Source organism: Stomoxys calcitrans, chromosome 2 (genome assembly GCF_963082655.1).
Source record: "Stomoxys calcitrans chromosome 2, idStoCalc2.1, whole genome shotgun sequence".
NCBI lineage: Eukaryota > Metazoa > Arthropoda > Insecta > Diptera > Muscidae > Stomoxys > Stomoxys calcitrans.
Window position 1 is genome coordinate 196,914,114 of NC_081553.1, and position 15,419 is coordinate 196,929,532.

Here is a 15,419-nt window from a genome sequence, read left to right on the forward strand (position 1 = left end):
ATGTGTCTCAAATGGAAAGTATTAGGCAGTAGATTACAAATATGGCATAAAACATTAGGTCCAAGTAAAGGGAGGTCTCCCACACCCCAAATATCCCCAAATGGGCATATTAGCCGACCATGGCTATATGGGACTCTAATTAAAGGTATTAGGGAGAAGATTACAAATATGACATTAAAATTTGCGGTCAAGTCGAGGTGGCGCTTTCCCTCCTAAAGATACGTCAAATGGGTATTTGACCCATTGTGACAAATGAAAGGTATTTGAGAGCAGAAAACTAATTTGATATCCAATTTTGGAGCCAGGTAGTTTGGAGTTTGTCCTAAAGCACCCCCTAAACTGAACTTGATTTCCGTTGGGAATAAAAAAAGAATTTGATTCCTATTTCCAGTGCAAAGTGCCGGTGGCCGCCCTAGCCCCAAAACACCCTCCAAACAGATCATATTTACCGGCCATGGCAATATGGGGCTCAAATTAAAGGGATTTTTAAGTGTAGCACGAATTTAATATCCAAATTTGAGTCGAAATGTCTGTGGTGCCATCCCTCCCCTAATGAGTACATTACCCTAAGGAAGAACCTTACCACCAGGAACCGAGAGTGATTTCCGATTCAAGTTTAAACTCAATGATAAGGCACCTATTTTTATAGCCGAGTCCGAACGGTGTCCCCCAGTGCGACACCTCTTTGGGGAAAATTTTTTAAATAGCCATGCATGGCATTGTAGCTCGCAAATGTCACCAACATTAGGAGGGGATAAACACCGTTTTGTACGATGTTCTTGCCAGGATTCGAACGCGTTCAGCGTCATAGGCTGCAATGGCACGAATTCGATATCCGCATTCAGGGTAAAGTGTCCCCACCCTAAAAAGATATTAGAGAGTAAAAGAAGACGCAGCGGAGCGGGTCCGTTTCGGCTAGTAATCTTTAACAAACAGTAACAAGAAATGTAGTGCATAAAACATTAAAAAAAATATTTTCGTGTATTCTTCCTTAATATCCGTCATTTAAGTTCCATATAGTCCTGATCGCTTTGCATTTCGAATCATGGAAATTTTCGGTAGTACACATGGTGATAATTGAAACATTTGCCCAGTATTGTTAGCATGTTAGGGCTGGTATGAATTTGAATGACCTGTTCATTTCCCTTTCAAGACGAGCCCAGTGATCGAAAATTTCTATACAATGGAAAACAAGTAAAAGCGTGCTAAGTTCGGCCGGGCCAAATCTTATATACCCTCCACCATGGATCGCATTTGTCGAGTTCTTTTCCCGGCATCTCTTCTTAGGCAAAAAAGGATATAAGAAAAGAGTTGCTCTGCTATTAAAACGATATCAAGATATGGTCCGGTTCGGACCACAATTAAATTATATGTTGGAGGCCTGTGTAAAATTTCAGCAATTCGTATAAGAATTGCGCCTATTGGGGCTCACGAAGTAAAATAGAGAGAACGATTTATATGGGATCTGTATCGGGCTATAGACCGATTCAGACCATAATAAACACGTTTGTTGATGGTCATGAGAGGATCCATCGTACAAAATTTCAGGCATATCGGATAATAATTGCGACCTCTAGGGGTCAAGAAGTCAAGATCCCAGATCGGTTTATATGGCAGCTATATCAGGTTATGAACCGATTTGAACCTTATTTGACACAGTTGTTGAAAGTAAAAATAAAATACGTCATGCAAAATTTCAGCCAAATCGGATAGGAATTGCGCCCTCTAGAAGCTCAAGAAATCAAATCCCCAGATCTGTTTATATGACAGCTATATCAGTTTATGAACCGATTTGAACCATACTTGGCACAGTTGTTGGATATCATAACGAAATACTTCGTGCAAAAATTCATTCAAATCGGATAAGAATTGTGCCCTCTAGAGGGTCAAGAAGTCAAGACCCAAGATCGGTTTATATGGTAGCTATATCAGGTTATGAACCGATTTGAACCATACTTGGCACAGTTGTTGGGTATCATAACAAAACACGTCGTGCGAAATTCCATTCCATTCGGATAAGAATTGCGCCCTCTAGAGGGTCAAGAAGTCAAGACCCAAGATCGGTTTATATGGTAGCTATATCAGGTTATGGACCGATTTGAACCATACTTGGCGCAGTTGTTGGGTATCATAACAAAACACGTCGTGCAAAATTTCATTCCAATCGGATAAGAATTGCGCACTCTAGAGGCTCAAGAAGTCAAGACCCAAGATCGGTTTATATGGCAGCTATATCAGGTTATGGACCGATTTGAACCATACTTGGCACAGTTGTTGGATATAATAACAAAACACGTTGTGCAAAATTTCATTCCAATTGGATAAGAATTGCCCACTCTACAGGCTCAAGAAGTCAAGACCCAAGATCGGTTTATATGGCAGCTATATCAAAACATGGACCGATATGGCCCATTTACAATACCAACCGACCTACACTAATAAGAAGTATTTGTGCAAAATTTCAAGCGGCTAGCTTTACTTCTTCGGAAGTTAGCGTGCTTTCGACAGACAGACGGACGGACGGACAGACGGACGGACATGGCTAGATCGACATAAAATGTCACGACGATCAAGAATATATATACTTTATGAGGTCTCAGACGAATATTTCGAGTAGTTACAAACAGAATGACGAAATTAGTATACCCCCCATCTTATGGTGGAGGGTATAAAAACGAAAGCCAGAGGATAGCACAACAACAACCATGATCAGGCTCTTGTTGTGGTCTATAAATCTTCTAATCATCAACTTTATGGTCTATAAATTTCCTTATCCCCATCTATGTTGCCTTAATTGTTATTTGCGATGCTTTTCCAATAGCCAGCTTGTCTCCTGACATTACGATTACCAACCATATTTCCTTCCAATTCAAAAATCATTCAATAGCTGTGGTTTTATTGAAGTCCATGTCTCTTGACTTTGAAAACTAGACCCATGAAAGCTTTTCACCAAAAACATCAGTAGTCAGTTATGGTCATAAAACAAGTTTTGGGTGCCTACGAGTATTTCTTTCTTGCAATCTCTTGAGTTGCCCATTTCAATGCAATCATAACAATTTCCAAGAAATTACTTTATGGCCTATTAAGTCATAGTCTTTAGGATGATGTTTAGTTATGACCACATTTATTAATCAGAGCTTGGCATTGAAAAGCCAACAAGTGGTCTAGGGAAAATTTGTTAAAGAACCGGTTGAGAAATGTGAAGATTGTACAATCTCTGAAGGCAGACATTGAAAAGCCTACCATAATTGGGAAAAGCCTTTCAAATTGTTTACATATTTTTTTAATTACTTGCATTTTTTCTTTCAAATAAATTGATTCCGCATAGCAAGAGTTAAGACAAATTGTAATTGTTGCAATTAAATAAAAATAAATAAAAACTTGCTTAGTTCGGCTTGGCGGAATCTTGGGTACTCACCTCTTAGTTTGTATTTGAATTATTTTGTAACAATCGGAAATTGATTGCGGCTTCAATGATCTGAAGAATTCATATCGGGGTATATCGGTATTTAAGGGGTACTATATCAGTACAAAAGACGATTTAAATCATACTTGTGCCAAATCGTATGAAAATTGAGGCCTCTAGGGTCTCAAGAAGTCAAATCCGGGTAGGGTTTATATGGGGGCCAGATCAGTTTATAGACAGATTCGGATCATACTCAGCATGTATATTGGAATTCCAAAACAGAAGTCATAGAACTTTTGTTTATTTCTCTTTCGAGACGAGCTCATGATTGGACATTTTCTTTGCAAATGGAAATTGAAGGCCAGAAACAGCAACACACACCATCCACTAAGGGACACCTTTTTGTCTTTGGCTAGAAATCTTTTCAATCATATTAGGTGTGATGGCTTCAAGGGTCGTGCGTTGGTATAATGTATTTCAGTCGTATTAGTTGCGAAAACGTCTCTATGATACAATTACCACATTAACCACGCTCGACAATCCTGGCTAATAGCTGTACTTTTTTCCAATGCATGTGTTTTTGTGTAATGACAGACTTTTTTCTGTGACAATTACCCTGCTTCCGTGATACACATGATTCTGTGCATCTGTTGGAAGTTGTATTGATAGCACGTTAAACAACGGCAACAGCTCTCGCTGTTGCTCCGTGTGCCCAGGTTTGAATCCCGACCGGGCTCTACAAAAAATTTTTTTTTTCATTTTTAAGATTTTTTCCTGATAGGGCGAAGATCAAAACCAAATTTTAACCAAATCGCACGAAAATTGAGTCTTAAAAAGTAAAAGCGTTCGGCCGGGCCAAATCTTGGGAACTCACCACCATAAATTCTGCAAAAAATTTATAAAAACTAAATTTAGTTGAAACTACTATCAAACGAACAAAAATTAAAGCTTTTAGGAACTGAACAAAGATAATCGAGAGATTGGTTTATATGAGAGCTATATCAGCTTATGGACCGATTTCGACCGCACTTAACACAGTTGTTGGAAGCCATAACAGAACACTACCTGAAAATTTGTAACCAAATCGGACAAAAATTGAGGCTTCCAGGGGCTCAAGAAGCCAAATCGGGAGATTAGTTTATATAGGAGCAATATCAGGTTATAGACCGATTTGGATCATACTTGGCATAGTTGTTGAGAATCATAACAGAACCCTACACGCAAAATGTCAGCAAAATCGTATTAGGCACAGTTGTTGGAAGTCACAACAAAACACCAAATCGGACAATAATTGCGCCTTGTAAGGGCTCAAGAAGTCAAATCGGGAGATCGGTTTATATGGGAGCTATATCAGACTATATACCGATTTGGACAGTAATTGCACTGTTGTTGAAAGTCATAACAGAACACTACACGCAAACTTTCAGCCAAATCGGACAAAACTGGTGGCTTCCAGGGGCTCGAGATGACAAATCGGGAGATCGATTGTTATAGAAGCTATATAAGCTTATAGACAGATTTGGCACAGACGCTGGAAGTCGTAACAGAACACTGCATGCAAAATTTCAGTCAAATCGGACAAAAATTGCGGCTACAATGGGCTCAAGAAGTGAAATCAGGAGATCGGTTTATATGGGAGCTATACTAGGTTGTGGATCGATTCAGACCATATTTGGCACGTATGTTGAATGTCATAGCAGAAACCTTTGTGCCAAATTTCAGTCAAATCAAAGAGGAACTGCGCCTTCTAGAGGTTTAAGAAATGACGTCTGGAGAACGGAGCTATATCAGGTTTTAGACCGATTCAGGCCATATTTGGCTCGTATATTAAGAGTCATGGAAGTCATTGTGCAAAATTTCAGCCAAATCAGATAAGAATTGTGCGTTCTAGATCTATATCAGGTTTCGGACAAATTCAGACCATATTTGACACACTTGTTGAGTGTCGCAGAAAACATCATAGCACAAAATTTCAGCCAAATCGGACAAGAATTGGGCTTTCTAGAGACTCAAGAGTTATAAACGTGAGATCGCCTCATAAGGAACATATATCAAAATATGAACCGATTTGGCCCATATACAATTCCAACGGAAGAACTAAATAGACTAACAATGCAAAGACAATCAAGAACATATATATTTTGTTGGGCCTGAGATCATTATTCCGATGAACTACAAAAGGAATGACAAAGTTAGAATAACCCCATCCTATGGTGGAGACTATAAAATGTAGCCTCGTTCAAGTCTGTGCTACTAACAAAATCCCTAATTGTTTTCCATATCACGCCTCTAAGTCGGTTCATGCCTGGTATTGTGTCGCCACCTAGGTGCCGCTGTCTGTTAGACGCGAAAACCGGAAAATGATATAAGAAATATTGGGTTGCCCAAAAAGTGATTTTTTCATATAGTCGGCGTTGACAAATTTTTTCACAGCTTCTGACTCTGTAATTGCATTCTTTCTTCTGTCAGTTATCAGCTGTTACTTTTGGCTTGCTTTAGAAAAAAAGTGTAAAAAAAGTATATTTGATTAAAGTTCATTCTAAGTTTTATTAAAAATGCATTTACTTTGTTTTAAAAAATCCGCAATTACTTTTTGGGCAACCCAATACTTCAACGTCTCATCATCTTCCCGTGGTCGCCCGGATCTCCGCAAGCGGGACCGTATTATGGTTAGGAAGTCAAAAACAGATCCCACTCCCTGTGTCCTCAATAAAGACCCCTAAGCGCACTCTGTCCTCTAGCTTTGATCTATCCGTGTAGCATGAACTTCCAGATATCTATACCAAAGTTCCGTCAATCTAAGAGTGTGCCGCTGGCAGCAATGCCTCGCACTCGAGCTCAAATGTCGTCTAAGGTATCATTTCGGGAACCTCTTCCATTGCTTTAAGGTTTACTATCGTTGCCTCAACTATATCGCGATGCTATGAGCTGTTCCATTCTCCCATCGCCGTAAGTCTCATAGCAGAAGTGGCTGCCTCACACTTAATCTGTAGGTCAATGGGTCGAATATCTAGAATAGTCTCCAATGCCTTAGGGGGCGGGACCTCATCGCTCCGCCTATGCCAAGACTAAGAGTTTTCTGAACCTGTTGTTAGGTCCTCATGTTGCACTTTTTCTCCATAGCAGTCCACCAAACTATTGAGGCATAAGTAAGTACTGGTCTATTCACGCTCCTTTAGAGCCAGTGGACTATCCTCGGATTCAGGCCCCATTTCGAGGATATTGTATACCTCGAGCGTACATTTTCGTAGGAATTTTTGAGCAAATATAGAATTTTGAAAATCGGACCACATTCGAAGATTTGGCAGGCCGAAAATTTTTTGCAAATACCTAGGTGACCAACTTTAGGGGTCTGCCAAAAGACGCCTGTACTACCTAGGGCCTTGAACTTTTTCACACGATCTCACTGTCACCTCAGGTCTATTAATTTCAAGGAGATGTCTCTACCAGTCCTAACACGGCCCTTTTTTCTAGTTTTTTCTGATTTTCTCCCACTGTGCGACGAGCTTTGCTATAAAGGCTGCCGCTACTCTTTCCCAATATTTCGAATCTCCCCGGTCATCCTGGGGTTTTCTTGGATTGGTTTCCTTTGTCGAAGAGGACAACTACCTTTGAAAAAGCCCATTATTGCAGCCGTAATTCTGTTGATATTTTCGTCAATGTCTTCTACGCTTGGACAATCTAAATTATGTTGCCCAAGCATTCTTCTGAGTAGTCTTCCGAATTTGGTCCAGTTGGTTTTCAACAAATTACGGACGCTTATCGGATTCTATGCCTAATGTAGCTATGGTCAGAGAATGAGTGCTTCACGGAGACAATCTAATCCTGAACCTCATCGATTACATTTTCTGAACATATCGTCACTTCTAAAACCTCCTCCCTAATCCTATTAACAAAGGTAGCGGTGTTACCAATATTAAGTGTTATTAGGTCGTTAGTATTCGAGAATTTGCCTGGACTTGGCCCCGCTTAATCATTAATCCCGCTTAATCATGTTTGTCATTAATTTGTCAATTGCAATAAATAGAGATCAGGTCTAACTCAATTTAAACAAAAGAAAGTGACATCCTACAACACTATTTACCAGTGAACCAGAAACTCTTGGCCGTTAGTTAACCATCTGAGAAAATAAGTTCACTTTCCACGCCAGCGTTCAACTAATGATCATGGTGAGGTGATAAAATGACACATTTATCGGGTTAAGATGGTAGTAATAAAAAGACACGAAACATTTAATTTTTAAATACGTGAGAGAAATTGTCACTCCAGGTGGTATGGTTTGCAAGACAATGCTGAACACGGTCAACTGATGAAAGGTCTAAATGTGATGACATTTAGTGTTGACCAATCTCCAAGAGGGGTTAGCCAGAGGAAGAAAAAGTTTCTTCAAAGCGAAGACAAATTTACATTTTAATGACGGTGGCAATGGTCACATTGGCCAAGTAAAAGATCATGATTAACATGTTTAACATTGAGGTTTCTTGCCATTTAGTGGCTCATTTAAGACTCAAAATGTCTTTTCACTTGGCTTTTAATTGTAAATCATCAATTGCTGGCAATGGAGGTCATAAATCTCATGGAAACCCTAACAACAGCTGCAGTAAGTAATAGCTCATAATATCAAATCAACATTTTTTGCTGCCAAGATTTAAGCGGATATCCGCAAGTCATCATTTAATTCAGTTATTGCATATGAAAGCCCAGCTGTTCATACAACAGACATGACCAAATAATACAAAATCGAAAGTGTTGGCAAGAAAAGAAGAAGAGCAGTTTTCTTGAATAACTCCAAAGACACATGGGGTTAGCTAAGCAATGACCTTTTTATGAACTATGGCTGTTTAAAGAAAACTTCAATTACATAAAATTTAACTGAAAAATACAAAAGAAACTCTTATTTTGTAAACACCTGGTTTTCGCTATGCTTTGAACCGCATTTTGCTTGGTAGCATGGTTTTACATGAAAATCCAAGCAATGAAAGTGAAATTTTTCTTTAACATCATCACAACACCTCTAAGCACACTCCAAAGATCTGCATGGAAAAGCCCCATATGCGATCATTCCATATGTGTAGTAGAAGCTACAAAACTGAAAAGTTCAAAAACCAAATATTTTCCAAGCCAAAACAAAACACAACTTTACTCTGACATACAGCCAGCCATTCGTTCTGCTGAGTGATTTTGCAATTTTCAATTTGTTTTTTTGTAAAATTCATAAAAAACAACACAAAACAGGGAAATTCGTTGAAAATAGCTGAGATGTTAAAAGAAGAAGAAGAAACTATAGGAGTCTCTCTCTCTCCGTTTCATACATGCAGCTAACTTAAATTAGCTTTCAACAAAAGAAGCGTTAAAGACTCATATATCAATTAACCGCTTAAATAGCTTAGACAGAAGGGAAGAAGTTGGGGGAGAAAAATAATGCGTTACGCACTTTTGGAATTATGAAATGTTCAAAAGTTCACTACTTCGGTGGAGGTCATTATAAGTTGAAGCATTTGTTTGTAACACTTTGGAAGGAGAAGAGATAGAACCTTTTAAGTTAAGTTTATCAAGTGCTTCAGAAATACTTTCCAAGTCCATCTGGTCATGATGGCCTGTGTGCCGGATTTTTTATTAGAGCCACGAAGTTGGTATCATCCGAACCGTAGCTCAGAGGTAAGCCTGTCTGCCTTTGAAGAAGCTAAACGCCTGGATTCATTTGCCGGCAAGAACATCAGAAATATTTTTCAGAGCTGGTTTCCCCTCCTTGCGCTTGCGACACTGGTTAGGTAAAGGGTTTTCTAATAGGGACTAAACAACTTTGGATTTAATTTGTGAATGCATTCTTATGCTAATCATTGAACTGTCACTGTCAATTTATTCAGTAAACTCAACATCTTCATCAAGGTGAAGTACACGAACGAACAATGTCTGCAAATCATAAACATTTACTGCCAAAATTCAAAGTCGGTGACCGCTATTTTAAGAGCAAAATCATCTTCAGTAACGAAGCTCATTTTTGGTTTAAGGGGTTCGTCAAAATAAGCAAAATATCCGTTAATGGTCAGATGAAAATCCTCATGGGTTTCACAAATAAACACTTCATCAACACAAAATAACTGTTTGGTGCGGTTTGCATGCTGGCGGCTTCATTGAACCATACTTCTTCGTCGCCAATCGTCACGTTACTGTGTGTAGACAACGCTACTGCACCATGCTCACTGATAAAAAGGTTAGTCATGATGTGGTGTGCTCTTCGATTTTTTACTATTCGAGAAAATGGATCGAAGAAAATTTAGTTTTGTGCAACCAAAAAGCTCGTTTCAAAAGTGTTTCAAGAATTGGAAAAAAAACGAAAAAAATTGGAAAAAAATATCTGCGAGGGATTTCTTTGAAGGGCACAAAATAGTTATTGATGTGTAAATAATTTAAAATAAAGGTTGTTTTTTTGATTAGTCCTCGTATACTTTGTTGGGTCTCAGATCGTTACTTCCATGAGTTGCAAACGGAAGGACAATATTTTTGTATTACTTTGAAGGGGACAAAATATTGTAGTTATTGATGAATAAATAAATATTTTTGGAAAAAATTAAAATAACGGTTATTTTTGATCAGACCTGATCAAAGTAAGATCAGATATTGACCACAGTCCTAGTACAACTTACTGTTTCAAATTTCAAAGAAATCGGGTGATAAATGGGCCTTTTATTGCCTTAAGACCGACCCGCTTCGATCTCTATTATCGCCGGGTGGAACAACCAGAGATCTAGTCCAACGGATTTTATGAGCATAATACCGACCCTAAATCGGCAGATCGGTGATAGCTAAATCAAAATTAAGTCGTATCTGAACCATCTTCGGTTCGGACAACGATATGTCTAGTCCAAGTCACAGTTCTGTACTTCATCGAAATCGGGTAATAAATGCGGTCTTTATGGGCTTAGGGTCCTAAATCGACAGATCGGCCCAGACAGCCCAGAGATCGCTTTTGGGGAAAACGACGCCCAACCTGTCAATAAGGAAAGACTTTCCTTGGTATATAATTAGTCACACCGCATATAGCATGCCGCCTCACTACATCCCTATCCCCATCACGAAGCAGAACAAGAAGAATGCTCAAAGTTTGAGGAGCGCCAAGTACCTGACTCTCTCAGTCTTTGGGCGAACTTCGCTGCCGCAGACAAAACATACAGGGGTGCAAAGGCCTAAGATCGAGAATGGAGGAGTGATCAGTGTCTCGCTCGGGGTAGTCCTCCTTCCTTTAAAGATCAGCGCGGCCACGGTTCCTGTACCTTCTCGATCATACTGAGGACTGCACAGTTGCCAAAGGCCAAATGGCATCCATTGGCTGAACAACTACGCAGGTCGTTAACGGCAAACATGCAGCGTAGCGTCCCCGGTTTAACTACGAGACTTGGAGCACCAGCTTTAACAAGAGAGAAAGGTTCGACCGTTTTGGATCGGATGTTATACTAGTCCTGAATTAAATTATAGGCATAGAATAGAAGAGAATTGAGGAATATGTGAAAAGCATAAAATTCTCAGCAATGTGTTTCTAGCTCCAGGAATCTGGCTGCTTTTATTGGAGCGGATCCTAGTGATTAGCTGGTTTCTCCGGCCATTATCTTTTGAAATCAGTGGTGGGCATCGAAGAAGGACTATATTCGGTTGGAATGATGAAATCGCATAAGTTAAGGTGTTTTCTAATCGCTTGTCTAAACATCCAGATACTCCTCTTGACATGTCTCGAGGGGTTCTAGCTCAGTAAGTTGACATTCGTGTGATTCTCGTGGAGGCAGTTTAGAATATACTGTTCATGTTTAATATGGTGGATCTTCATATACTCTCCCGATTAGACTTCTTGAGCTTCAAGAGGGCGCAATTATTATCCAATTGGGCTGAGATATTGCACATGTCGTTTTAGTATGACTTCCAACAACTGCGCTAAGTATGGTTTTAATCAGTCCATAGCCTGATATAGCTGTCATATAAAACGATCTCCCGATTAGACTTCTGAAACCTCTAGAGGGCGTAATACTTATCTAATTTGGATGACATTTTGCACATGTCGTTTTGGTTTGACTTCCAACAGTTATGACAAGTATGGTCTAAATCGGTTCATAACCTGATTGAGCTGCCATATAAACCGATCTTCATGTTTGACTTTGTGAGTCTCTGGAGGCCGCAATTATTACTCGATTAGCCCGAAATTTCGGAGGTAGTATTTTTCTATGACTTCTAACAACCATGACAAGTATGGTTCATATCGGCCAATTTTTGACATAGCTCTTATATATTTTTGAAAGTCATTACTCCAAAAGTCTGGTTGGAGGCACGCCACAGGAGGCATTTTATTGCCACTCCTACGGATGACCCTTGTCAATGACCTATTACATATGCTGTATGCTGTATGCATACTCTCGCCAGAATTCGAACTAATGCACTTAGCGTCATAGGCGAGCATGCTAGCTTCTATGCTACGGTGGCCTTCAACGGTTCACAAACAAAAATATGCAAACAAGCAAACACAAAAAAGACAAAAACATTTGATAACGAGTTCAGAACTCCTTCCCAACTGTCGAGAAAACATTTCTGCAGATATTAAAAATATGCACAAAAAAATCGTTACGAATTCCATCAAAACTGTCGAAGAAACATTCCTAACAGTTCAAACAAATTAATATGTAAAAAAACAAAAACATCAAACACGGAGTTCAGACTTCGTTCAGAATTCCTTCCGAACTGTCGGAAGGAAATTAAAAAAAAGCTTATGAAAAGAAGGTCAGAAATCATTCAGAATTCCTTTCGAACTGTCGGAACAAAAATTCTTTCAGACAAACAGTGCAGAAATAGTTCAGAATTCCTTTCGAACTGTCAGAAGAAAAATTCAAAAGAACCCGTATAAAAAGACGGTTAAAAGTCGTTTAAAATTCTTTCAGAACTGTCAGAACAAAAATTGCTTCGGCCAATCAGTGCAGAAATCATTCAGTATTCCTTCCGAACTGTCGGAAGAAAAATACAAACAAACCCCATACGAAAAGACGGTCAGAAATCGTTTAAAATTCTTTCAGAACTGTCTGAACAAAAGTTTCTTCAGACAAACAGTCCAGAAAACGTTCAGAACTCCTTCCGAACTGTCGGAAGAAAAATCCAAAAAAAAACAGTCGAAAAGACGGTCCGAAATCGTACAGAATTCTTTCAGAACTGTCGGAACAAAAACTCTCTCAGAATGTTGAACAGAATTCGGAACGAATTCGAAAAGATCTGATCGGAAGACTTAAGAATTTGTTCAGATTTGTCTGACATTAGACATTTGGTTTGTTGGGAAGGCACGCAAATTAATTTCAGCTTTCAAAACTTTGAACGGTAGCTGTGTGTGTGTCTTCTATTCAGTTGCGGTCAATGTGAGCCCTCGTGAGAATTACACAAAATGTAAAATACGACCAGCAATCATTTTATATTCATCAGCAAAAATACTTACAACAACTCAACGAATTTAAAGGAGAATTTAAAATTCGATTGCCAGTATAAGGTGTGAGCTTACCATTCGCTGCATGTCTATCATATGCACTAATTTTTAAGGTGGCTTGCTGCTGTTCTCTTGCCTGTGCCTTCAGCACAAACCAATCCTATGGAACAACAAATCGTATTATCCACTTATGGCAGGGATAACCACAGTTTGGCTATCCATGTATGTTAACCTATGCATCGTATATCTTCTCAACTTCTACTTTTCATATATGAGCTTAACAACTTTAACCTCAAATGCGTAGAAATGAAATAAAAACAAAAATTATCTTAAACAACAACAAAAATAACAACAACATTGTTAAAAAGTATGACAAACTTATTATAGATCAACAAGTTATGGCTGAAGTAGAAAAACAACAACTGCCTGAATGAAGAACTTCAAAAGGCAAACAATTCGACAACTTCAAAAGGCAATAAATGACAGGAAAAGACAGACAAATCAGTGAAGTATGAAAATATAATAACAGTAATAAATAATAGAGATACATACTCGTACATATGTAGGTACTATTGCATGAAAAACAAGAACATGAACAAACAATCAACCTCAATAATTTAAAGTCATTACAAAGTTGAAATGAAACGGAACATTCTAAAATCAAATGCAATAAATTGGTCTTTCAAAATTATGGAGCAATGTAAAGATTTAAGATAATTGAGATCTTGTAATCCGTGCGGAGTTCCAAGCTACTTCTCGCATCGAACGCCTCCCCAGGTGGCGGATTGGGAAAGCTCATCAGATATGACGGGTAGCGCAGAAATAAAATATGCGGGGCGAACCAACACGTTAGCACAAGCAAAGGGGGAATGCAACCGCGATGGGTACGTGCAATAGGGTCGGCAGCGGATGAGCTAAAAGAAATGCCCAACGTTGGCACTCGCAGATCTTCAGAAGATTCACCATCAAGAAAGGCCGGTCTAGAGGGTCGCCGGCAGTAGCAGGCACTGATGTGATGACCCAATCCGCCAAACATCTAAAAATCACGATTGCAGAAACACCAACAAGAAATAATGGAACTAACAATCGCCCGAGGACAACATATGGATTCAGAACACGGTTCATGATTGGAATATGAAACGTCAGAACTCTCTCAGAAGACCTTATTAAGTCCCGAACGAGTTCGTTCTCGTTCTCTGGACCAACAGGAGACATTGATTGTTATGGGAGATTTTAATGCCAAGGTGGGCAATAACAACACTAATCGACAATCAATCATGGGAATGAAAGGACTTGGCGATACCAGGAATGACAATGGCCACAGATTGGTTAACTTCTGCCCAGGAAACCGGCTCTTTAATGGAGGCACAAAATTCCCCATAAAAATATACACAAATATACTTGGGAATCACCAAATGGAAACACCCGTAATCAAATCGACCAAGTCCTTAACAGCAAACTCTTTCTGGATTCGCTGATGGATGTGAAAACTAGAAGAGGAACCGACATCGATAGTGACCATATGCACTTAGTGGACACTCTACGTTTAGGCCCAGCCGTCGTGAAAAGGGCTCAAACAAAAAGCACAAAGTTAAACCTCTTAAACCTAAAAGACCACGAAACAGCTCGCGAATATAAGGCAACATTAACGGAGAAGCTTCAAATATCACCCATACATGGACTGACATAACAGCAGCATGTACGGAGATGGCCATCTCAATCATAGACTTTGCTCAACGTTCCCAAAAACCTTGGATAAGCAACGAAACTATAGAGAAAATGACACACCGGAAACTTCTACGCAACACTCTGCTACGGGCAAAATCAAGTGTTACTAAAATCGCGGCCAGGACTGAATATCGTGCCTCCGCCTCGCTGGTCAAACGCCTAGTTCGCAGAGATAAGCGAATATATTTTTTTTAATATGCTGGCAGAGTGAGCCGAGAATGCAGCGAAAATGAGCCGTTCTGGTTTTACTCCAAAACGGCCAATCAGTCGGCCCTGATAATATATCGTCTGAACTGTTGGGTATGGGGCATACCTGGGACAAAACGCTGTCCCCACGGAATGGAAAAGGGGATCATGGTCACATTCCCAAGGAAGGGTGTAAGACCTGGAGAGGGGTTACATTGCTAAACGCAATAAATAAAGCGACGGCAAGCCTTCTCCTGCAGCGTATTCCGCCTGACAGCATTTTGAGGAAGAAATAGGCAGGTTTTCGGCCAGGACGTTCTTTTGCCGACCACATTAACTCCCTTTTTTCACGTAACCAACACACAGGGAATGTCCCCTATATATGCAGTGTATTGCGTTGGCAGTTAGGAGGGGTTTAGGAGTGAGAGGGGGTAGTGTTTATTGATATTCGTCTTAAATTTCTGAATGTAAATGTCGGTGGGAAAGACATAAGCCGGAAGTCGATTCCACTTATGAATGGTTCGGGCGAAAAATTAATATTCTCGGTAATGCATGGTTCGGTCGACTGGTCAATCCATTACAAACGGGTGGGAGTTCCTGGCAAGTCTTGTATTCTTGGTGAATATCCTAACTTCAGGGATAAGAAGA

The 15,419-nt window shown here is 39.6% G+C and overlaps 2 protein-coding genes across 3 annotated transcripts in view; one reads left to right on the forward strand and one right to left on the reverse strand.

The window, feature by feature from the left end:
* The window catches only part of LOC106081780 (protein hunchback), a 263,183-nt gene that overhangs the window by 220,009 nt on the left and 27,755 nt on the right, over window positions 1-15,419 (reverse strand). The window lies entirely within an intron of this gene.
* The window catches only part of LOC106081766 (protocadherin Fat 1), a 28,419-nt gene continuing 27,564 nt past the window's right edge, over window positions 14,565-15,419 (forward strand). The window contains exon 1 of the mRNA XM_059361738.1: window positions 14,565-14,747. Coding sequence (XP_059217721.1) covers window positions 14,565-14,747 — 183 coding nt within the window. The remainder of the gene's footprint in view (window positions 14,748-15,419) is intronic.